The sequence below is a fragment of the Oncorhynchus gorbuscha genome, linkage group LG17 (genome assembly GCF_021184085.1).
Source record: "Oncorhynchus gorbuscha isolate QuinsamMale2020 ecotype Even-year linkage group LG17, OgorEven_v1.0, whole genome shotgun sequence".
NCBI classification, from domain to species: domain Eukaryota; kingdom Metazoa; phylum Chordata; class Actinopteri; order Salmoniformes; family Salmonidae; genus Oncorhynchus; species Oncorhynchus gorbuscha.
In genome coordinates, this window is record NC_060189.1 from 1,148,555 (window position 1) to 1,173,976 (window position 25,422).

The following is a 25,422-nucleotide window of genomic DNA, read 5'->3' on the forward strand; positions in this document are numbered from 1 at the left end:
GGGTACTATCCTCGTAAACACAACCTCTAACCTGTGGGTAATATCCTCGTAAACACAACCTCTAACCTGTGGGTACTATCCTCGTAAACACAACCTCTAACCTGTGGGTACTATCCTCGTAAACACAACCTCTAACCTGTGGGTACTATCCTCGTAAACACAACCTCTAACCTGTGGGTACTATCCTCGTAAACACAACCTCTAACCTGTGGGTACTATCCTCGTAAACACAACCTCTAACCTGTGGGTACTATCCTCGTAAACACAACCTCTAACCTGTGGGTACTATCCTCGTAAACACAACCTCTAACCTGTGGGTACTATCCTCGTAAACACAACCTCTAACCTGTGGGTACTATCCTCATAAACACAACCTCTAACCTGTGGGTACTATCCTCATAAACACAACCTCTAACCTGTGGGTACTATCCTCGTAAACACAACCTCTAACCTGTGGGTACTATCCTCGTAAACACAACCTCTAACCTGTGGGTACTATCCTCGTAAACACAACCTCTAACCTGTGGGTACTATCCTCGTAAACACAACCTCTAACCTGTGGGTACAATCCTCGTAAACACAACCTCTAACCTGTGGGTACTATCCTCGTAAACACAACCTCTAACCTGTGGGTACAATCCTCGTAAACACAACCTCTAACCTGTGGGTACTATCCTCGTAAACACAACCTCTAACCTGTGGGTACTATCCTCGTAAACACAACCTCTAACCTGTGGGTACTATCCTCGTAAACACAACCTCTAACCTGTGGGTACTATCCTCGTAAACACAACCTCTAACCTGTGGGTACTATCCTCGTAAACACAACCTCTAACCTGTGGGTCCTATCCTCGTAAACACAACCTCTAACCTGTGGGTACTATCCTCGTAAACACAACCTCTAACCTGTGGGTACAATCCTCGTAAACACAACCTCTAACCTGTGGGTACAATCCTCGTAAACACAACCTCTAACCTGTGGGTACTATCCTCGTAAACACAACCTCTAACCTGTGGGTACTATCCTCGTAAACACAACCTCTAACCTGTGGGTACTATCCTCGTAAACACAACCTCTAACCTGTGGGTACTATCCTCGTAAACACAACCTCTAACCTGTGGGTACTATCCTCGTAAACACAACCTCTAACCTGTGGGTACTATCCTCGTAAACACAACCTCTAACCTGTGGGTACAATCCTCGTAAACACAACCTCTAACCTGTGGGTACTATCCTCGTAAACACAACCTCTAACCTGTGGGTACTATCCTCGTAAACACAACCTCTAACCTGTGGGTACTATCGTCGTAAACACAACCTCTAACCTGTGGGTACTATCCTCGTAAACACAACCTCTAACCTGTGGGTACTATCCTCGTAAACACAACCTCTAACCTGTGGGTACTATCCTCGTAAACACAACCTCTAACCTGTGGGTACTATCCTCGTAAACACAACCTCTAACCTGTGGGTACTATCCTCGTAAACACAACCTCTAACCTGTGGGTACTATCCTCGTAAACACAACCTCTAACCTGTGGGTACAATCCTCGTAAACACAACCTCTAACCTGTGGGTACTATCCTCGTAAACACAACCTCTAACCTGTGGGTACTATCCTCGTAAACACAACCTCTAACCTGTGGGTACTATCCTCGTAAACACAACCTCTAACCTGTGGGTACTATCCTCGTAAACACAACCTCTAACCTGTGGGTACAATCCTCGTAAACACAACCTCTAACCTGTGGGTACAATCCTCGTAAACACAACCTCTAACCTGTGGGTACTATCCTCGTAAACACAACCACGCACAGCAGTCACTTTCACTTGCCATCTCATACATTCTCTCTTTTCTCTCAGGGTTTGACTGGAGTTTACACTTTAAATGGGAACAGATTCCCATCGAACAGAAGATGTCCAGGAATGATCCTACTCTGCCTATCAGGTAGCTAGTTATGTTACATATTACAGTAGTTATATTGTGGTGGTCCCCACTCTACCTATCAGGTAATTACAGTAGTTATATTGTGGTGGTCTCTACTCTGCCTATCAGGTAATTACAGTAGTTATATTGTGGTGGTCTCCACTCTGCCTATCAGGTAATTACAGTAGTTATATTGTGGTGGTCTCCACTCTGCCTATCAGGTAATTACAGTAGTTATATTGTGGTGGTCTCCACTCTGCCTATCAGGTAATTACAGTAGTTATATTGTGGTGGTCCCCACTCTGCCTATCAGGTAATTACAGTAGTTATATTGTAGTGGTCCCCACTCTGCCTATCAGGTAATTACAGTAGTTATATTGTGGTGGTCTCCACTCTGCCTATCAGGTAATTACAGTAGTTATATTGTGGTGGTCCCCACCCTGCCTATCAGGTAATTAATGTAGTTATATTGTGGTGGTCCCCACCCTGCCTATCAGGTAATTACAGTAGTTATATTGTATTGGTCCCCACTCTGCCTATCAGGTAATTACAGTAGTTATATTGTGGTGGTCCCCACCCTGCCTATCAGGTAATTACAGTAGTTATATTGTGGTGGTCTCCACTCTGCCTATCAGGTAATTACAGTAGTTATATTGTGGTGGTCCCCACCCTGCCTATCAGGTAATTACTGTAGTTATATTGTGGTGGTCCCCACCCTGCCTATCAGGTAATTACAGTAGTTATATTGTATTGGTCCCCACTCTGCCTATCAGGTAATTACAGTAGTTATATTGTGGTGGTCCCCACTCTACCTATCAGGTAATTACAGTAGTTATATTGTATTGGTCCCCACTCTGCCTATCAGGTAATTACAGTAGTTATATTGTGGTGGTCCCCACTCTGCCTATCAGGTAATTACAGTAGTTATATTGTGGTGGTCCCCACTCTGCCTATCAGGTAATTACAGTAGTTATATTGTGGTGGTCCCCACTCTGCCTATCAGGTAATTACAGTAGTTATATTGTGGTGGTCCCCACTCTGCCTATCAGGTAATTAACCCTAACCCCACTCTTCCTCCTTTGTCTCTCCTGTATGGGCCAGTAAAATATCTTAGAATCACAAGGTGAATATGGCATTTAACACTTCTTTCCATAGTACCATCAACTCCTGTGTTCCAATGACACGTTGTGTTAGCTAATCCTAGTTTGTCATTTTGAAAGGTTAATTGATCATTAGAAAACCATTTTTGCAATTATGTTGGCACAGTAAAAACTGTTGTTCTGATTAAAGAAGCAATAAAATGGGCCTTCTATAGACTAGTTGAGTATCTGGAGTATCAGCATTAGTGGGTTCGATTACAGGCTCAAAATGGCCAGAAGCAAATTACTTTCTTCTGAAACTCGTCAGTCTATTCTTGTTCTGAGAAATGATGGCTATTCTATGCGAGAAATTGCCAAGAAACTGAATATCTCGTACAACGCTGTGTACTACTCCCTTCAGAGAACAGCACAAACTGGCTCTAACCAGAATAGAAAGAGGAGTGGGAGGCCCCAACTGAGCAAGAGAACAAGTACATTAGAGTGTCAAGTTTGAGAAACACAAGTCCTCAACTGGCAGCTTCATTAAATAGTACCCACAAAACACCAGTCTCAATATGTGTGTATCAGACAGTCTGTCCTCCTGTGTGTATCAGACAGTCTGTCCTCCTGTGTTCTCTGCTACAGAACTCCAGTGATTGCAGGAGGGATCTTTGTGATGGACAAGAGCTGGTTCAACCACCTGGGGCAGTACGACACTCACATGGACATCTGGGGAGGAGAGAACTTTGGTGAGATCACTGGGGGGGAGGGGGAGGGGGAGGGAGGGGGGGGGGACTTTGGTGAGATCACTGAGCGGATGTGCGTGCTTGACTTTTGTTTAATTCACTGAGATCGTCTCGGTCCCATCTGATTAGATATCTAGAGATAAAAAAAACCATGTCCTATGCAGATGTACCTTCATCTAATTTTAGAGCTCTGACGCTGCTGATGGTCATTAGTAGCCTATCAAACTTGCTAACTGCCTGGTACTCAGCACTCTATTGTCCCTCTAATCACTCTGACATCAATGCAAATGTAATCAAACACTTCATGAGAGCTCATGTTGCCCATGTTGCCCAACATTTCTATAGGCCATTGCAATTGCGAGAGAAAACAGAGTGATGGCCTCTGTTAAAAAGAGGAGGATCAGCTTTCTATAGCCTTGCTATATGTATTCTCTCAACGTTCCTAATATGAAGCACATCTTTACAAACCGTAGTAGAGTCTACCTGGCTGGCATGAAAATAAACCCCGGGGAAAAGCGTCCTCCATCCGCTATTTAAGTACATAGGTGACATGTATTTTTTCCCCTGTTCTGAGACAGGTACATGATAATGGTCCTTTCTAAATCAAAACTAATTTCACACATATATGATTTGGTATATTTGTAAAGACAATTACTTAAAAAATATATATATATATTGAATGCTGGTAGTTGTATTAATGTGGTATCTATCGCATCCCACAACTGTCCCAGAGTATGTTTGGAATATTTATTTTTATGTTAGTCTGTTCTTCTGAAATAGACGATATTTTCTTCATATCATGTTTCTTTAGACCTGTCTAAAATAAATAATGGATTTATTGTGAAGATGTAGACTATATTACATGGATTTATTGTGAAGGTGTAGACTATATTACATGGATTTATTGTGATGGTGTAGACTATATTACATGGATTTATTGTGATGGTGTAGACTATATTATATGGATTTATTGTGATGGTGTAGACTATATTACATGGATTTATTGTGATGGTGTAGACTATATTACATGGATTTATTGTGATGGTGTAGACTGTATTACATGGATTTATTGTGATGGTGTAGACTATATTACATGGATTTATTGTGATGGTGTAGGTAGACTATATTACATGGATTTATTGTGATGGTGTAGGTAGACTATATTATATGGATTTAATGTGATGGTGTAGACTATATTACATAGATTTATTGTGATGGTGTAGGTAGACTATATTACATGGATGTATTGTGATGGTGTAGGTAGACTATATTACATGGATTTATTGTGATGGTGTAGGTAGACTATATTACATGGATTTATTGTGATGGTGTAGGAAGACTATATTACATGGATTTATTGTGATGGTGTAGACTATATTACATGTATTTATTGTGATGGTGTAGGTAGACTATATTACATGGATTTATTGTGATGGTGTAGACTATATTACATGGATTTATTGTGATGGTGTAGACTATATTACATGGATTTATTGTGATGGTGTAGACTATATTACATGGATTTATTGTGATGGTGTAGACTATATTACATGGATTTATTGTGATGGTGTAGGTAGACTATATTACATGGATTTATTGTGATGGTGTAGACTATATTACATGGATTTATTGTGATGGTGTAGACTATATTACATGGATTTATTGTGATGGTGTAGGTAGACTATATTACATGGATTTATTGTGATGGTGTAGGTAGACTATATTACATGGATTTATTGTGATGGTGTAGGTAGACTATATTACATGGATTTATTGTGGTGGTGTAGACTATATTACATGGATTTATTGTGATGGTGTAGACTATATTACATGGATTTATTGTGATGGTGTAGACTATATTACATGGATTTATTGTGATGGTGTAGGTAGACTATATTACATGGATTTATTGTGATGGTGTAGACTATATTATATGGATTTATTGTGATGGTGTAGGTAGACTATATTACATGGATTTATTGTGATGGTGTAGGTAGACTATATTACATGGATTTATTGTGATGGTGTAGACTATATTACATGGATTTATTGTGATGGTGTAGACTATATTACATGGATTTATTGTGATGGTGTAGACTATATTACATGGATTTATTGTGATGGTGTAGGTAGACTATATTACATGGATTTATTGTGATGGTGTAGGTAGACTATATTACATGGATTTATTGTGATGGTGTAGGTAGACTATATTACATGGATTTATTGTGGAGATGTAGACTATATTACATGGATTTATTAGACTTTTTATAACGTTACAAAGGTTTGCTAAATGGGTTTATGTTAATTAACAGGTCAGTTACTGCGAGGCCAAAGGTCTGCATCAGTGTCTTGTAGGCTGAGTGGAAGCCAGGAGATGCTAAATGGGTTTATGTTAATTAACAGGTCAGTTACTGCGAGACCAAAGGTCTGCATCAGTGTCTTGTAGGCTGAGTGGAAGCCAGGAGATGCTAAATGGGTTTATGTTAATTAACAGGTCAGTTACTGCGAGACCAAAGGTCTGCATCAGTGTCTTGTAGGCTGAGTGGAAGCCAGGAGATGCTAAATGGGTTTATGTTAATTAACAGGTCAGTTACTGTGAGACAGACAGCTATTTGCCTGACAATCTCCGGCTGACAATATTTCACAACCGCCATGTAGGACCTCAGAGATACCAACACTATGTGGCGTGCAGGTTTAGCTTCAAAACGATTTGGGATATATAATATATATCCCTTTAAATACTTATTTTCCACCATAATTTGCAAATAAATTCATTAAATGTGATTTTCTGGATTTTTTCCCCTCATTTTGTCTGTCATAGTTGAAGTGTACCTATGATGACAATTACAGGCCTCTCTCATTTTTTTAAGTGGGAGAACTTGCACAATTGGTGGCTGACTAAATACTTTTTTTGCCCCACTGTATGTTGACAGTAACACAATCACATCAGGATTAAAATGGCAGATCATCATGCCCGTTATTTGAAAGGAAATTCTATCATTTGCCTTTATCTGGTGGAGCTTGTCTGTTAGAACTGAACAAGAGGCATCTCACACTGAGTCCTCCAACAGAACTACTTGTCTGTTAGAACTGAACAAGAGGCATCTCACACTGAGTCCTCCAACAGAACTACTTGTCTGTTAGAACTGAACAAGAGGCATCTCACACTGAGTCCTCCAACAGAACTACTTGTCTGTTAGAACTGAACAAGAGGCATCTCACACTGAGTCCTCCAACAGAACTACTTGTCTGTTAGAACTGAACAAGAGGCATCTCACACTGAGTCCTCCAACAGAACTACTTGTCTGATCTGCATTAGCCCTCATTAGCAGCGTTGGCCGTATACTTCATCTGGTACACATCAGTCAGAACCAGAAGCTATGGACGTTAATGGTGTCTCTCTCTGTATAATCTCCTATAAATATAACACATATCCTGTCTGTGTCTGTCTGTCCTGGTGTCACGTTTCAGAGCTGTCAGGAAAAGTTCTATTATATCAGAGCTGTCGCTCAGAGTGGGGATGTGTGTTGGCAGACCAGACGGTGTATGTGTGTGTATAGAGTCTCCTACATATTGAATATACAGTGGGGATGTGTGTTGGCAGACCAGACGGTGTATGTGTGTGTATAGAGTCTCCTACATATTGAATATACAGTGGGGATGTGTGTTGGCAGACCAGACGGTGTGTATGTGTGTGTGTATAGTCTCCTACATATTGAATATACAGTGGGGATGTGTGTTGGCAGACCAGACGGTGTATGTGTGTGTATAGAGTCTCCTACATATTGAATATACAGTGGGGATGTGTGTTGGCAGACCAGACGGTGTGTATGTGTGTGTGTATAGAGTCTCCTACATATTGAATATACAGTGGGGATGTGTGTTGGCAGACCAGACGGTGTATGTGTGTGTATAGTCTCCTACATATTGAATATACAGTGGGGATGTGTGTTGGCAGACCAGACGGTGTATGTGTGTGTATAGAGTCTCCTACATATTGAATATACAGTGGGGATGTGTGTTGGCAGACCAGACGGTGTGTGTGTGTATAGTCTCCTACATATTGAATATACAGTGGGGATGTGTGTTGGCAGACCAGACGGTGTATGTGTGTGTATAGAGTCTCCTACATATTGAATATACAGTGGGGATGTGTGTTGGCAGACCAGACGGTGTATATGTGTGTGTATAGTCTCCTACATATTGAATATACAGTGGGGATGTGTGTTGGCAGACCAGACGGTGTATATGTGTGTATAGAGTCTCCTACATATTGAATATACAGTGGGGATGTGTGTTGGCAGACCAGACGGTGTATGTGTGTGTATAGTCTCCTACATATTGAATATACAGTGGGGATGTGTGTTGGCAGACCAGACGGTGTATGTGTGTGTATATAGTCTCCTACATATTGAATATACAGTGTGTGTGTATAGAGTCTCCTACATATTGAATATACAGTGGGGATGTGTGTTGGCAGACCAGACGGTGTATGTGTGTGTATAGTCTCCTACATATTGAATATACAGTGGGGATGTGTGTTGGCAGACCAGACGGTGTATGTGTGTGTGTAGAGTCTCCTACATATTGAATATACAGTGGGGATGTGTGTTGGCAGACCAGACGGTGTGTGTGTGTGTGTAGAGTCTCCTACATATTGAATATACAGTGGGGATGTGTGTTGGCAGACCAGACGGTGTGTATGTGTGTGTAGAGTCTCCTACATATTGAATATACAGTGGGGATGTGTGTTGGCAGACCAGACGGTGTATGTGTGTGTGTAGAGTCTCCTACATATTGAATATACAGTGGGGATGTGTGTTGGCAGACCAGACGGTGTGTATGTGTGTGTAGAGTCTCCTACATATTGAATATACAGTGGGGATGTGTGTTGGCAGACCAGACGGTGTGTATGTGTGTATAGAGTCTCCTACATATTGAATATACAGTGGGGATGTGTGTTGGCAGACCAGACGGTGTATGTGTGTATAGAGTCTCCTACATATTGAATATACAGTGGGGATGTGTGTTGGCAGACCAGACGGTGTGTATGTGTGTATAGAGTCTCCTACATATTGAATATACAGTGTGTGTGTATATAGTCTCCTACATATTGAATATACAGTGTGTGTGTAGAGTCTCCTACATATTGAATATACAGTGTGTGTGTATAGAGTCTCCTACATATTGAATATACAGTGTGTGTGTATAGAGTCTCCTACATATTGAATATACAGTGTGTGTGTAGAGTCTCCTACATATTGAATATACAGTGTGTGTGTATAGAGTCTCCTACATATTGAATATACAGTGTGTGTGTATATAGTCTCCTACATATTGAATATACAGTGTGTGTGTATATAGTCTCCTACATATTGAATATACAGTGTGTGTGTATATAGTCTCCTACATATTGAATATACAGTGTGTGTGTATATAGTCTCCTACATATTGAATATACAGTGTGTGTGTATATAGTCTCCTACATATTGAATATACAGTGTGTGTGTATATAGTCTCCTACATATTGAATATACAGTGTGTGTGTATATAGTCTCCTACATATTGAATATACAGTGTGTGTGTATATAGTCTCCTACATATTGAATATACAGTGTGTGTGTATATAGTCTCCTACATATTGAATATACAGTGTGTGTGTATATAGTCTCCTACATATTGAATATACAGTGTGTGTGTATATAGTCTCCTACATATTGAATATACAGTGTGTGTGTATATAGTCTCCTACATATTGAATATACAGTGTGTGTGTATATAGTCTCCTACATATTGAATATACAGTGTGTGTGTATATAGTCTCCTACATATTGAATATACAGTGTGTGTGTATATAGTCTCCTACATATTGAATATACAGTGTGTGTGTATATAGTCTCCTACATATTGAATATACAGTGTGTGTGTATATAGTCTCCTACATATTGAATATACAGTGTGTGTGTATATAGTCTCCTACATATTGAATATACAGTGTGTGTGTATATAGTCTCCTACATATTGAATATACAGTGTGTGTGTATATAGTCTCCTACATATTGAATATACAGTGTGTGTGTATATAGTCTCCTACATATTGAATATACAGTGTGTGTGTATATAGTCTCCTACATATTGAATATACAGTGGGGATGTGTGTTGGCAGACCAGACGGTGTATGTGTGTGTGTATAGTCTCCTACATATTGAATATACAGTGGGGATGTGTGTTGGCAGACCAGACGGTGTATGTGTGTGTGTAGAGTCTCCTACATATTGAATATACAGTGGGGATGTGTGTTGGCAGACCAGACGGTGTGTATGTGTGTGTAGAGTCTCCTACATATTGAATATACAGTGGGGATGTGTGTTGGCAGACCAGACGGTGTGTATGTGTGTGTATATAGTCTCCTACATATTGAATATACAGTGGGGATGTGTGTTGGCAGACCAGACGGTGTGTATGTGTGTGTAGAGTCTCCTACATATTGAATATACAGTGGGGATGTGTGTTGGCAGACCAGACGGTGTGTATGTGTGTGTGTATAGTCTCCTACATATTGAATATACAGTGGGGATGTGTGTTGGCAGACCAGACGGTGTGTATGTGTGTGTATATAGTCTCCTACATATTGAATATACAGTGTGTGTATATAGTCTCCTACATATTGAATATACAGTGTGTGTGTATATAGTCTCCTACATATTGAATATACAGTGTGTGTGTATATAGTCTCCTACATATTGAATATACAGTGTGTGTGTATATAGTCTCCTACATATTGAATATACAGTGTGTGTGTATATAGTCTCCTACATATTGAATATACAGTGTGTGTGTATATAGTCTCCTACATATTGAATATACAGTGTGTGTGTATATAGTCTCCTACATATTGAATATACAGTGTGTGTGTATATAGTCTCCTACATATTGAATATACAGTGTGTGTGTATATAGTCTCCTACATATTGAATATACAGCGCATTCAGACCCCTTCCCAGATTCTGTTACAGCCTTATTCTAAAATGGATTCAATAGTTTTTTTCATCATCATCAATACCCCATAATGACATCACAATACCCCATCATGACATCACAATACCCCATAATGACATCACAATACCCCATCATGACATCACAATACCCCATAATGACATCACAATACCCCATAATGACATCACAATACCCCATAATGACATCACAATACACCATAATGACATCACAATACCCCATAATGACATCACAATACCCCATAATGACAAAGCATTGTCGTTATGGGGTATTGGGATGTCATTATGGGGTATCGTGTGTAGATTGAGGAGGAACATTTTAGAGTATGGCTGTAAGGTAACAAAGGGGAAGGGGTAATATAATAATAATATATGCCATTTAGCAGACGCTTTATCCAAAGCGACTTACAGTCATGTGTGCATACATTCTACGTATGGGTCTGAAAACTTTCCGATTGCGCTGTGTCCCTCCCTCCTCAGAGTTGTCCTTCAAGGGTGTGGATGTGTGGTGGGAGCCTGGAGATTCTGTTAGGGTTTAGGGATAGGGTTAGGGTTAGGGTTTCCCTTTACATACTGTGTCCCTCCCTCCTCAGAGTTGTCCTTCAGGGTGTGGATGTGTGGTGGGAGCCTGGAGATTCTGCCCTGCAGCAGGGTGGGACACGTCTTCAGGAAACGACACCCCTACGACTTCCCAGAGGGCAATGCTCTCACATACATCAAGTGAGTGGTCTGGGCTACGCTCTGCCATGAACTTTTCAGTCCAGACAGAGCAGCCCTTTTCAAATCTCTCCTCGGGGACCCCCAGCTGTTTCATGTATTTCAACTATTCCACAGCTAGAACACTTGATTGAATTTGTCAACTAATCTTCACGCCCTGGACTACGTGAATCAGGTGAGTAAGTTCAGGGCTACAAGAAATGATGTCTGGGGGTCCCAGAGGAGATGTTTGAAAAAGGCTGGACTAGAGACACAGCCACTCTGTACTGTCTGCCTTCCTCTGTACTGTCTGCCTTCCTCTGTACTGTACTGTCTGCCTTCCTCTGTACTGTCTGCCTTCCTCTGTACTGTCTGCCTTCTTCTGTACTGGCTGCCTTCCTCTGTACTGTCTGCCTTCCTCTGTACTGTCTGCCTTCCTCTGTACTGTCTGCCTTCCTCTGTACTGTACTGTCTGCCTTCCTCTGTACTGTACTGTCTGCCTTCCTCTGTACTGTACTGTCTGCCTTCCTCTGTACTGTCTGCCTTCCTCTGTACTGTACTGTCTGCCTTCCTCTGTACTGTACTGTCTGCCTTCCTCTGTACTGTCTGCCTTCCTCTGTACTGTACTGTCTGCCTTCCTCTGTACTTTCTGCCTTCCTCTGTACTGTCTGCCTTCCTCTGTACTGTCTGTCTTCCTCTGTACTGTCTGCCTTCCTCTGTACTGTACTGTCTGCCTTCCTCTGTACTGTCTGCCTTCCTCTGTACTTTCTGCCTTCCTCTGTACTGTCTGCCTTCCTCTGTACTGTACTGTCTGCCTTCCTCTGTACTGTCTGCCTTCCTCTGTACTGTCTGCCTTCCTCTGTACTGTCTACCTTCCTCTGTACTGTCTGCCTTCCTCTGTACTGTCTGCCTTCCTCTGTACTGTCTGCCTTCCTCTGTACTGTACTGTCTGCCTTCCTCTGTACTGTACTGTCTGCCTTCCTCTGTACTGTCTACCTTCCTCTGTACTGTCTGCCTTCCTCTGTACTGTCTACCTTCCTCTGTACTGTCTGCCTTCCTCTGTACTGTCAGCCTTCCTCTGTACTGTCTGCCTTCCTCTGTACTGTACTGTCTGCCTTCCTCTGTACTGTCTACCTTCCTCTGTACTGTCTGCCTTCCTCTGTACTGTCTACCTTCCTCTGTACTGTCTGCCTTCCTCTGTACTGTCTGCCTTCCTCTGTACTGTCTGCCTTCCTCTGTACTGTACTGTCTGCCTTCTTCTGTACTGTCTGCCTTCCTCTGTACTGTCTACCTTCCTCTGTACTGTCTGCCTTCCTCTGTACTGTCTGCCTTCCTCTGTACTGTCTGCCTTCCTCTGTACTGTCTGCCTTCCTCTGTACACAATGCTGCTGTGTTATTATCCTACCTGACCAGGTGTGTGTGTGTGTGTGTGTGTGTGTGTGTGTGTGTGTGTGTGTGTGTGTGTGTGTGTGTGTGTGTGTGTGTGTGTGTGTGTGTGTGTGTGTGTGTGTGTGTGTGTGTGTGTGTGTGTGTGTGTGTGTGTGTGTGTGATTTCAGGAACACACGTCGAGCAGCAGAGGTGTGGATGGATGAGTATAAACAGTACTACTACTCAGCGAGGCCCTCAGCGCAGGGCAAGGCCTTTGGCAGCATTGCAGAGCGTCTGACTCTGAGACGCAAACTGAACTGCAAGTCCTTCCGTTGGTATATGGAGAACGTTTACCCTGAACTAAGGTAAGAGGAGACAGTCTCTCTCTACCGGCTAACCAGACAGTCTCTCTCTACCGGTTAACCAGACAGTCTTTCTACTGGCTAACCAGACCGTCTCTCTCTACTGGCTAACCAGACAGTCTCTCTCTACTGGGTAACCAGACAGTCTCTCTACTGGCTAACCAGACAGTCTCTCTCTACTGGCTAACCAGACAGTCTCTCTACTGGGTAACCAGACAGTCTCTACTGGCTAACCAGACAGTCTCTCTCTACTGGCTAACCAGACAGTCTCTACCGGCTAACCAGACAGTCTCTCTCTACTGGCTAACCAGACAGTCTCTCTACTGGGTAACCAGACAGTCTCTCTCTACTGGGTAACCAGACAGTCTCTCTCTACTGGCTAACCAGACAGTCTCTCTCTACTGGCTAACCAGACAGTCTCTCTACTGGGTAACCAGACAGTCTCTCTCTACTGGGTAACCAGACAGTCTTTCTACTTGCTAACCAGACAGTCTCTCTACTGGGTAACCAGACAGTCTCTACCGGCTAACCAGACAGTCTCTCTCTACTGGCTAACCAGACAGTCTCTCTCTACTGGCTAACCAGACAGTCTCTCTCTACTGGGTAACCAGACAGTCTCTTTCTACTGGCTAACCAGACAGTCTCTACTGGCTAACTAGACAGTCTCTCTCTACAGGCTAACCAGACAGTCTCTCTCTACTGGCTAACCAGACAGTCTCTACTAGCTAGCCAGACAGTCTCTCTCTACCGGCTAACCAGACAGTCTCTCTCTACCGGCTAACCAGACAGTCTTTCTACTGGCTAACCAGACAGTCTCTCTCTACTGGCTAACCAGACAGTCTCTCTCTACTGGCTAACCAGACAGTCTCTCTACTGGGTAACCAGACAGTCTCTACTGGCTAACCAGACAGTCTCTCTCTACTGGCTAACCAGACAGTCTCTACCGGCTAACCAGACAGTCTCTCTCTACTGGCTAACCAGACAGTCTCTCTACTGGGTAACCAGACAGTCTCTCTCTACTGGGTAACCAGACAGTCTCTCTCTACTGGCTAACCAGACAGTCTCTCTCTACTGGCTAACCAGACAGTCTCTCTACTGGGTAACCAGACAGTCTCTCTCTACTGGGTAACCAGACAGTCTTTCTACTTGCTAACCAGACAGTCTCTCTACTGGGTAACCAGACAGTCTCTACCGGCTAACCAGACAGTCTCTCTCTACTGGCTAACCAGACAGTCTCTCTCTACTGGCTAACCAGACAGTCTCTCTCTACTGGGTAACCAGACAGTCTCTCTCTACTGGCTAACCAGACAGTCTCTACTGGCTAACTAGACAGTCTCTCTCTACAGGCTAACCAGACAGTCTCTCTCTACTGGCTAACCAGACAGTCTCTACTAGCTAGCCAGACAGTCTCTCTCTACCGGCTAACCAGACAGTCTCTCTCTACCGGCTAACCAGACAGTCTTTCTACTGGCTAACCAGACAGTCTCTCTCTACTGGCTAACCAGACAGTCTATCTCTACTGGGTAACCAGACAGTCTCTCTACTGGCTAACCAGACAGTCTCTCTTTTCTGGCTAACCAGACAGTCTCTCTACTGGGTAACCAGACAGTCTCTCTCTACTGGGTAACCAGACAGTCTTTCTACTTGCTAACCAGACAGTCTCTCTACTGGGTAACCAGACAGTCTCTACCGGCTAACCAGACAGTCTCTCTCTACTGGCTAACCAGACAGTCTCTCTCTACTGGCTAACCAGACAGTCTTTCTACTGGGTAACCAGACAGTCTCTCTCTACTGGGTAACCAGACAGTCTCTCTCTACTGGGTAACCAGACAGTCTCTACCGGCTAACCAGACAGTCTCTCTCTACTGGCTAACTAGACAGTCTCTCTCTACTGGGTAACCAGACAGTCTTTCTACTGGCTAACTAGACAGTCTCTCTCTACTGGGTAACCAGACAGTATTTCTACTGGGTAACCAGACAGTCTCTCTCTACTGGCTAACCAGACAGTCTCTACTGGCTAACTAGACAGTCTCTCTCTACAGGCTAACCAGACAGTCTCTCTCTACTGGCTAACCAGACAGTCTCTACTAGCTAGCCAGACAGTCTCTCTCTACTGGCTAACTACACAGTCTCGCTCTACTGGCTAACCAGACAGTCTCTACTGGCTAACCAGACAGTCTCTCTCTACTGGCTAACCAGACAGTCTCTACTGGCTAACCAGACAGTCTCTCTCTACTGGGTAACCAGACAGTCTCTACTGGGTAACCAGGAAGTCTCTCTCTACTGGCTAACCAGACAGTCTCTCTCTACTGGCTAACCAGACAGTCTCTCTCTACTGGCTAACCAGACAGTCTCTACTGGCTAACCAGACAGTCTCTCTACTGGGTAACCAGACAGTCTCTCTCTAATAGCTAACCAGACAGTCTCTCTCTACTGGTTAACCAGACAGTCTCTACTGGCTAACCAGACAGTCTCTATCTCTGGCTAACTAGACAGTCTCTCTCTACTGGCTAACCAGACAGTCTCTCTCTACTGGTTAACCAGACAGTCTCTACTGGCTAACCAGACAGTCTCTATCTCTGGCTAACTAGACAGTCTCTTTCTACAGGCTAACCAGACAGTCTCTCTTTACTGGTTAACCAGACAGTCTTTCTCTCTGGCTAACTAGACAGTCTCTTTCTACAGGCTAACCAGACAGTCTCTCTCTACTGGTTAACCAGACAGTCTCTCTCTCTGGCTAACTAGACAGTCTCTTTCTACAGGCTAACCAGACAGTCTCTCTCTACTGGCTAACCAGACAGTCTTTCTCTACTGGCTAACCTGGGAGAATAGTCTCGATACTGCTGGGAGAACAGTCTCAATACTGCTGGGAGAACAGTCTCCTTACTGCTGGGAGAACAGTCTCCTTACTGCTGGGAGAACAGTCTCCTTACTGCTGGGAGAACAGTCTCGTTACTGCTGGGAGAACAGTCTCCTTACTGCTGGGAGAACAGTCTCCTTACTGCTGGGAGAAGAGTCTCGATACTGCTGGGAGAACAGTCTCGATACTGCTGGGAGAAAAGTCTCAAAACTGCTGGGAGAACAGTCTCAATACTGCTGGGAGAACAGTCTCGATACTGCTGGGAGAACAGTCTCGATACTGCTGGGAGAACAGTCTCCTTACTGCTGGGAGAACAGTCTCCTTACTGCTGGGAGAACAGTCTCGATACTGCTGGGAGAACAGTCTCGATACTGCTGGGAGAACAGTCTCGATACTTCTGGGAGAACAGTCTCGATACTGCTGGGAGAACAGTCTCCTTACTGCTGGGAGAACAGTCTCCTTACTGCTGGGAGAACAGTCTTGTTACTGCTGGGAGAACAGTCTCCTTACTGCTGGGAGAACAGTCTCCTTACTGCTGGGAGAACAGTCTCGATACTGCTGGGAGAACAGTCTCGATACTGCTGGGAGAACAGTCTCAAAACTGCTGGGAGAACAGTCTCAATACTTCTGGGAGAACAGTCTCAATACTGCTGGGAGAACAGTCTCAATACTGCCGGTGAGAACAGTCTCCTTACTGCTGGGAGAACAGTCTCCTTACTGCTGGGAGAACAGTCTCGATACTGCTGGGAGAACAGTCTCGATACTGCTGGGAGAACAGTCTCGATACTGCTGGGAGAACAGTCTCGATACTGCTGGGAGAACAGTCTCGATACTGCTGGGAGAACAGTCTCGATACTGCTGGGAGAACAGTCTCGATACTGCTGGGAGAACAGTCTCGATACTTCTGGGAGAACAGTCTCGATACTGCTGGGAGAACAGTCTCGATACTGCTGGGAGAACAGTCTCCTTACTGCTGGGAGAACAGTCTCCTTACTGCTGGGAGAACAGTCTTGTTACTGCTGGGAGAACAGTCTCCTTACTGCTGGGAGAACAGTCTCCTTACTGCTGGGAGAACAGTCTCGATACTGCTGGGAGAACAGTCTCGATACTGCTGGGAGAACAGTCTCAAAACTGCTGGGAGAACAGTCTCAATACTGCTGGGAGAACAGTCTCAATACTGCTGGGAGAACAGTCTCAATACTGCCGGTGAGAACAGTCTCCTTACTGCTGGGAGAACAGTCTCCTTACTGCTGGGAGAACAGTCTCGATACTGCTGGGAGAACAGTCTCGATACTGCTGGGAGAACAGTCTCGATACTGCTGGGAGAACAGTCTCGATACTGCTGGGAGAACAGTCTCGTTACTGCTGGGAGAACAGTCTCCTTACTGCTGGGAGAACAGTCTCCTTACTGCTGGGAGAACAGTCTCGATACTGCTGGGAGAACAGTCTCCTTACTGCTGGGAGAACAGTCTCGATACTGCTGGGAGAACAGTCTCATTACTGCTGGGAGAACAGTCTCGATACTGCTGGGAGAACAGTCTCCTTACTGCTGGGAGAACAGTCTCCTTACTGCTGGGAGAACAGTCTCGTTACTGATGGGAGAACAGTCTCGTTACTGATGGGAGAACAGTCTCGTTACTGCTGGGAGAACAGTCTCCTTACTGCTGGGAGAACAGTCTCCTTACTGCTGGGGGAACAGTCTCGATACTGCTGGGAGAACAGTCTCGATACTGCTAGGAGAACAGTCTCCTTACTGCTGGGAGAACAGTCTCCTTACTGCTGGGAGAACAGTCTCCTTACTGCTGGGAGAACAGTCTCCTTACTGCTGGGAGAACAGCCTCATTACTGCTGGGAGAACAGTCTTCTTACTGCTGGGAGAACAGTCTCCTTACTGCTGGGAGAACAGTCTCCTTACTGCTGGGAGAACAGTCTCGATACTGCTGGGAGAACAGTCTCCTTACTGCTGGGAGAACAGTCTCCTTACTGCTGGGAGAACAGTCTCCTTACTGCTGGGAGAACAGTCTCCTTACTGTTGGGAGAACAGTCTCCTTACTGCTGGGAGAACAGTCTCCTTACTGCTGGGAGAACAGTCTCCTTACTGCTGGGAGAACAGCCTCATTACTGCTGGGAGAACAGTCTCCTTACTGCTGGGAGAACAGTCTCCTTACTGCTGGGAGAACAGTCTCGATACTGCTGGGAGAACAGTCTCCTTACTGCTGGGAGAACAGTCTCAATACTGCTGGGAGAACAGTCTCCTTACTGCTGGGAGAACAGTCTCCTTATTGCTGGGAGAACAGCCTTACTGCTGGGAGAACAGTCTCCTTACTGCTGGGAGAACAGTCTCCTTACTGCTGGGAGAACAGTCTCCTTACTGCTGAGAGAACAGTCTCGATACTGATGGGAGAACAGCCTCATTACTGCTGGGAGAACAGTCTCATTACTGCTGGGAGAACAGTCTCCTTACTGCTGGGAGAACAGCCTCATTACTGCTGGGAGAACAGTCTCCTTACTGCTGGGAGAACAGTCTCATTACTGCTGGGAGAACAGTCTCCTTACTGCTGGGAGAACAGCCTCATTACTGCTGGGAGAACAGTCTCCTTACTGATGATTTTTCAGCTACATGTTTTGTGTCTCCTGGCTGGCAACTCAACGACTCTGTGTTACACTGTACAGTTTGTAATACCACTGACACTTTTCTAAGCCTGTGTTGTTGTTGTTGTTGTTGTTGTGTTGTTTCCCCGGCAACAGATGAAAGGACATGATGGAGTAGTGTTAACACAGCCCATCTCTTCCATAATATCTTCCTCTCACTCTCTCTTACCCTCTGTTTCTCTGTTCACTTTCAAGTGTTATTCATGAATACATTTGGGATCATACTCACCCAAGTAAAAATGATTAAAGCAGTAAAAAATATATACAGATATAGAAATATACAGCTATACATTTATTCAGCAATATAATCATAGTTGCCTCTCTCTCTCTCTCTCTAATTCTCTCTCTCTCTCCCTCTCCTTCTGTCTCTTCCTTCCTCCATTTTCTCTCTCTCTCTCTAATTCTCTCTCTCTCTCTCTCTCTCTCTCTCTCTCTCTCTCTCTCTCTCTCTCTCTCTCTCTCTCTCTCCTTCTGTCTCTTCCTTCCTCCATTTTCTCTCTCTCTCTCTCTCTCTCTCTCTCTCTCTCTCTCCTTCTGTCTCTTTCCTTCCTTCCTCCATTTTCTCTCTCTCTCTAATTCTCTCTCTCTCTCTCTCTCTCTCTCTCTCCCTCTCTTCTGTCTCTTCCTTCCTCCATTTTTTCTCTCTCTTCTCTTCTCTCTCTCTCTCTCTCTCTCTCTCTCTCTCTCTCTTCCTCTCCTTCTGTCTCTTCCTCCTCCATTTCTCTCTCTCTGTCTCTCTCTCTCTCTCTCTCTCTCTCTCTCTCTCTCTCTCTCTCTCTCTCTCTCTCTCTTCTCTCTCTCTCTCTCTCTCTCTCTCTCTCTCTCTCCTTCTGTCTCTTCCTTCCTCCATTTTCTCTCTCTCTCTCTCTAATTCTCTCTTCCTTCCTCCATTACTCTCCCTCTCTCTTTCTGTCTCTTCCTTCCTTCCTCTCTCTCTCTCTACTTCTCTCTACCTCTCCCTGACCCTCTCCCCCCAGGATCCCAGAGCAGGATGCAGTGTCCAGTGTGTTGAGGCAGGGAGGACTGTGTCTGGAGAGCCTTGGTGCAGACAGCCTGGGTCTGGCAGAGTGTAGAGGCACTGGAGCGATTAGGCCTCAGTCACAGGTCAGTATCATCACCCACCACTAGGAGCAGGTCATTATCATCACCCACCACTAGGGGCAGGTCATTATCATCACCCACCACTAGGTGCAGGTCATTATCATCACCCACCACTAGGGGCAGGTCATTATCATCACCCACCACTAGGGGCAGGTCATTATCATCACCCACCACTAGGGACAGGTCATTATCATCACCCACCACTAGGGACAGGTCATTATCATCACCCACCACTAGGGACAGGTCATTATCATCACCCACCACTAGGGACAGGTCATTATCATCACCCACCACTAGGGACAGGTCAGTATCATCACCCACCACTAGGGACAGGTCAGTATCACCACCCACCACTAGGGACAGGTCATTATCATCACCCACCACTAGGGACAGGTCAGTATCATCACCCACCACTAGGGACAGGTCAGTATCATCACCCACCACTAGGGACAGGTCAGTATCATCACCCACCACTAGGGACAGGTCAGTATCATCACCCACCACTAGGGACAGGTCATTATCATCACCCACCACTAGGGACAGGTCAGTATCATCACCCACCACTAGGGACAGGTCATTATCATCACCCACCACTAGGGACAGGTCAGTATCATCACCCACCAGTAGGGTGTGTTGACATCTACTAAAAATACAGATGAAAACACTCTAGGTAGATAGTGTGGTCTCCAGCTTATCATGAGATACTCTACCTCAGGCGAGGAAAAGAGACTTTCGAGACTTTCTTCGATATCGTGCACCAGCTGTTGTTTACATATATGATGACCTAGAACATGTGGACATCTATAAGTACCTAGGTGTCTGGCTAGACTGTAAATTAGACTGTAAACTCTCCTTCCAGACTCATATCAAACATCTCCAATCTAAAATCAAATCTAGTCGGCTTTCTATTCTGCAACAAAGCCTCCTTCACTCACGCCGCCAACCTTACCCTTGTAAAACTGACTATCCTACCGATCCTCAACTTCGGCGATGTCATCTACAAAATAGCTTCCAACACTCTACTCAGCAAACTGGATGCAGTTTATCACAGTGCCATCCGTTTTGTTACTAAAGCCCTTTATACCACCCACCACTGCGACCTGTATGCTCTAGTCAGCTGGCCCTCGCTACATATTCGTCGCCAGACCCACTGGCTCCAGGTCATCTATAAGTCCATGCTAGGTAAATCTCCGCCTTATCTCAGTTCACTGGTCACGATAGCAACACCCACCCGTAGCACGCGCTCCAGCAGGTGTATCTCACTGATCATCCCTAAAGCCAACACCTCATTCGGCCGCCTTTCGTTCCAGTTCTCTGCTGCCTGTGACTGGAACGAATTGCAAAAATCGCTGAAGATGGAGACTTATATCTCCCTCACCAACTTCAAACATCTGCTATCTGAGCAGCTAACCGATCGCTGCAGCCCACCCAATTTTACCTACCTCATACCCATACTGTTTATTTATTTACTTTTCTGCTCTTTTGCACACCAATATCTCTACCTGTACATGACCATCTGATCATTTATCACTCCAGTGTTAATCTGCTAAATTGTAATTATTCGCCTACCTCCTCATGTCTTTTGCACACAGTGTATATAGACTCCCCTTTTTTTCTACTGTGTTATTGCCTTGTTAATTGTTTACTCCATGTGTAACTCTGTGTTGTCTGTTCACACTGCTATGCTTTATCTTGGCCAGGTCGCAGTTGCAAATGAGAACTTGTTCTCAACTAGCCTACCTGGTTAAATAAAGGTGTTCTCAACTAGCCTACCTGGTTAAATAAAGGTGTTCTCAACTAGCCTACCTGGTTAAATAAAGGTGTTCTCAACTAGCCTACCTGGTTAAATAAAGGTGTTCTCAACTAGCCTACCTGTTTAAATAAAGGTGTTCTCAACTAGCCTACCTGGTTAAATAAAGGTGTTCTCAACTAGCCTACCTGGTTAAATAAAGGTGTTCTCAACTAGCCTACCTGGTTAAATAAAGGTGTTCTCAACTAGCCTACCTGGTTAAATAAAGGTGTTCTCAACTAGCCTACCTGGTTAAATAAAGGTGTTCTCAACTAGCCTACCTGGTTAAATAAAGGTGTTCTCAACTAGCCTACCTGGTTAAATAAATGTGTTCTCAACTAGCCTACCTGGTTAAATAAAGGTGTTCTCAACTAGCCTACCTGGTTAAATAAAGGTGTTCTTAACTAGCCTACCTGGTTAAATAAAGGTGTTCTCAACTGGCCTACCTGGTTAAATAAAGGTGTTCTCAACTAGCCTACCTGGTTAAATAAAGATGTTCTCAACTAGCCTACCTGGTTAAATAAAGGTGTTCTCAACTAGCCTACCTGGTTAAATAAAGGTGTTCTCAACTAGCCTACCTGGTTAAATAAAGGTATTCTCAACTAGCCTACCTGGTTAAATAAAGGTGTTCTCAACTAGCCTACCTGGTTAAATAAAGGTGTTCTCAACTAGCCTACCTGGTTAAATAAAGGTGTTCTCAACTAGCCTACCTGGTTAAATAAAGGTGTTCTCAACTAGCCTACCTGGTTAAATAAAGGTGTTCTCAACTAGCCTACCTGGTTAAATAAAGGTGTTCTCAACTAGCCTACCTGGTTAAATAAAGGTGTTCTCAACTAGCCTACCTGGTTAAATAAAGATGTTCTCAACTAGCCTACCTGGTTAAATAAAGGTGTTCTCAACTAGCCTACCTGGTTAAATAAAGGTGTTCTCAACTAGCCTACCTGGTTAAATAAAGGTGTTCTCAACTAGCCTACCTGGTTAAATAAAGGTGTTCTTAACTAGCCTACCTGGTTAAATAAAGGTGTTCTCAACTAGCCTACCTGGTTAAATAAAGGTGTTCTCAACTAGCCTACCTGGTTAAATAAAGGTGTTCTCAACTAGCCTACCTGGTTAAATAAAGGTGTTCTCAACTAGCCTACCTGGTTAAATAAAGGTAAAATAAAAGTTGGATCACCGACGAATCCTCAGAAGGCAGTCAGACCTCCGTCCTTTTTTTCTCTGTCGTCGTGAAGAGCTGTATGTGCTGGGTAATATAATGGCTTTGCTCACGGCCTTAATGCTGGGATGCACTGTTATGCGTTGATATTGGTCCAAGAAAACTACCCATATCAATTCAATTCAATTCAATTCAAGGGCTTTATTGGCATGGGAAACATGTGTTAACATTGCCAAAGCAAGAGAGGTAGATAATATATAAAGTGAATATATAGAGTTAAATAAACAATAAACATATCTCTCTCTCTGTCTCTCTGCCTCTCTCTCTCGCTCTCGCTCTCTCAGAGATGGCAGCTGGTGGAGCCTCTCCTACGCCAGCAGGACCTGTGTCTCGCCATCACAGCTTTTACTGCCGGGTCAAAGGTCAAGATGGAACCCTGCAGCAACAAGGAGCCCCGACAGGTGAGACAGTCAGCCAGACAGAAAGGTGGGCAGGCAGGCAGGCAGGGTTAGTTTAAAACAACCTGCCATATATAGTATATATAGTCACTGTTGCTCTGAGTGTTGTCCTCCCCATCTCTCCTTCCCTCCATCCCCCCATCTCTCCACCCCTCTATCCCTCTATCCCTCCATCCCCCCATCTCTCCACCCCTCTATCCCTCCATCCCTCCATCCCCCCCATCTCTCCACCCCTCTATCTCTCCATCCCTCTAGCCCCCACATCTCTCCACCCTCTAGCCCTCCATCCCCCATCTCTCCACCCCTCTATCTCTCCACCCTCTAGCCCCCATCTCTCCACCCTCTAGCCCTCCATCCCTCCATCCCCCCATCTCTCCACCCCTCTATCTCTCCATCCCTCCACCCCCCATCTCTCCACCCCTCTAGCCCTCCATCCCTCCATCCCCCATCTCTCCACCCCTCTATCTCTCCATCCCTCCACCCCCCATCTCTCCACCCCTCTAGCCCTCCATCCCTCCATCCCCCATCTCTCCACCCTCTATCTCTCCACCCCTCTAGCCCCCCATCTCTCCACCCCTCTAGCCCTCCATCCCTCCACCCCCCCATCTCTCCATCCCTCCATCCCCCATCTCTCCACCCCTCTATCTCTCCATCCCTCCATCCCCCCATCTCTCCACCCCTCTATCTCTCCATCCCTCCATCTCTCCACCCCTCTATCTCTAGCCCTCCATCTCTCCACCCCTCTATCTCTCCATCCCTCCATCCCCCATCTTCCACCCTCTAGCCCTCCATCCCTCCATCCCCCATCTCTCCATCCCTCTATCTCTCCATCCCTCCATCCTCCCCATCTCTCCACCCCTCTAGCCCTCCATCCCTCCATCCTCCCCATCTCTCCACCCCTCTAGCCCTCCACCCTCTATCTCTCCATCCTCCATCCCTCCATCCTCCCCATCCCTCCACCCCTCTATCCCTCCATCCTCCCCATCTCTCCCCCCTCTAGCCCTCCATCCCTCTATCTCTCCATCCCTCTAGCCCTCCATCCCACTATCTCTCCATCCCTCCATCCTCCCCATCTCTCCACCCCTCTAGCCCTCCATCCTCCATCCTCCCCATCTCTCCACCCTCTAGCCCTCCACCCCTCTGTCTCTCCATCCCTCCATCCCTCCATCCTCCCCATCCCTCCACCCCTCTATCCCTCCATCCTCTCCACCCCTCTAGCCCTCTAGCCCTCCATCCCCCCATCTCTCCACCCCTCTATCTCTCCACCCCTCTAGCCCTCCATCCCTCCACCCTCTAGCCCTCCATCCCTCCACCCTCCATCCTCCCCCATCTCTCCACCCTCTAGCCCTCCATCCCTCCATCCTCCCCATCTCTCCACCCCCTAGCCCTCCATCCCTCCATCCTTCCCATCTCTCCACCCCTCTAGCCCTCCATCCCTCCACCCCTCTATCTCTCCATCCCTCCATCCTCCCCATCTCTCCACCCCCTCTAGCCCTCCATCCATCCTCCACCCCTCTATCTCTCCATCCCTCCATCCTCCCCCTCTCTCCACCCCTCTAGCCCTCCATCCCTCCACCCCTCTATCTCTCCATCCCTCCATCCTCCCCATCTCTCCACCCCTCTAGCCCTCCATCCCTCCACCCCTCTATCTCTCCATCCCTCCATCCTCCCCATCTCTCCACCCCTCTAGCCCTCCATCCCTCCACCCTCTATCTCTCCATCCCTCCATCCTCCCCATCTCTCCACCCCTCTAGCCCTCCATCCCTCCACCCCTCAATCTCTCCATCCCTCCATCCTCCCCATCTCTCCACCCCTCTAGCCCTCCATCCCTCCACCCCTCTATCTCTCCATCCCTCCATCCTCCCCATCTCTCCACCCCTCTAGCCCTCCATCCTCCCCATCTCTCTACCCCTCTATCTCTCCATCCCTCCATCCCTCCATCCTCCCCATCCCTCCACCCCTCTATCCCTCCATCCCTCCATCCTCCCCATCTCTCCACCCTCTAGCCCTCCATCCTCCATCCTCCCCATCTCTCCACCCTCTAGCCCTCCACCCCTCTATCTCTCCATCCCTCCATCCCTCCATCCTCCCCATCCCTCCACCCTCTATCCCTCCATCCTCCCCATCCCTCCACCCCTCTAGCCCTCCATCCCTCCACCCCTCTAGCCCTCCATCCCTCCACCCCTCTAGCCCTCCATCCCTCCACCCCT

At 45.6% G+C, this 25,422-nt stretch overlaps 1 protein-coding gene across 1 annotated transcript in view; it reads left to right on the forward strand.

The window, feature by feature from the left end:
* LOC124002266 (polypeptide N-acetylgalactosaminyltransferase 16-like) overlaps window positions 1-25,422 on the forward strand; it is a 75,383-nt gene that overhangs the window by 41,451 nt on the left and 8,510 nt on the right. Inside the window, exons 8-13 of the mRNA XM_046309641.1 lie at window positions 1,865-1,949; window positions 3,653-3,756; window positions 11,363-11,489; window positions 13,023-13,199; window positions 19,686-19,812; window positions 23,099-23,215. Coding sequence (XP_046165597.1) covers window positions 1,865-1,949; window positions 3,653-3,756; window positions 11,363-11,489; window positions 13,023-13,199; window positions 19,686-19,812; window positions 23,099-23,215 — 737 coding nt within the window. The remainder of the gene's footprint in view (window positions 1-1,864; window positions 1,950-3,652; window positions 3,757-11,362; window positions 11,490-13,022; window positions 13,200-19,685; window positions 19,813-23,098; window positions 23,216-25,422) is intronic.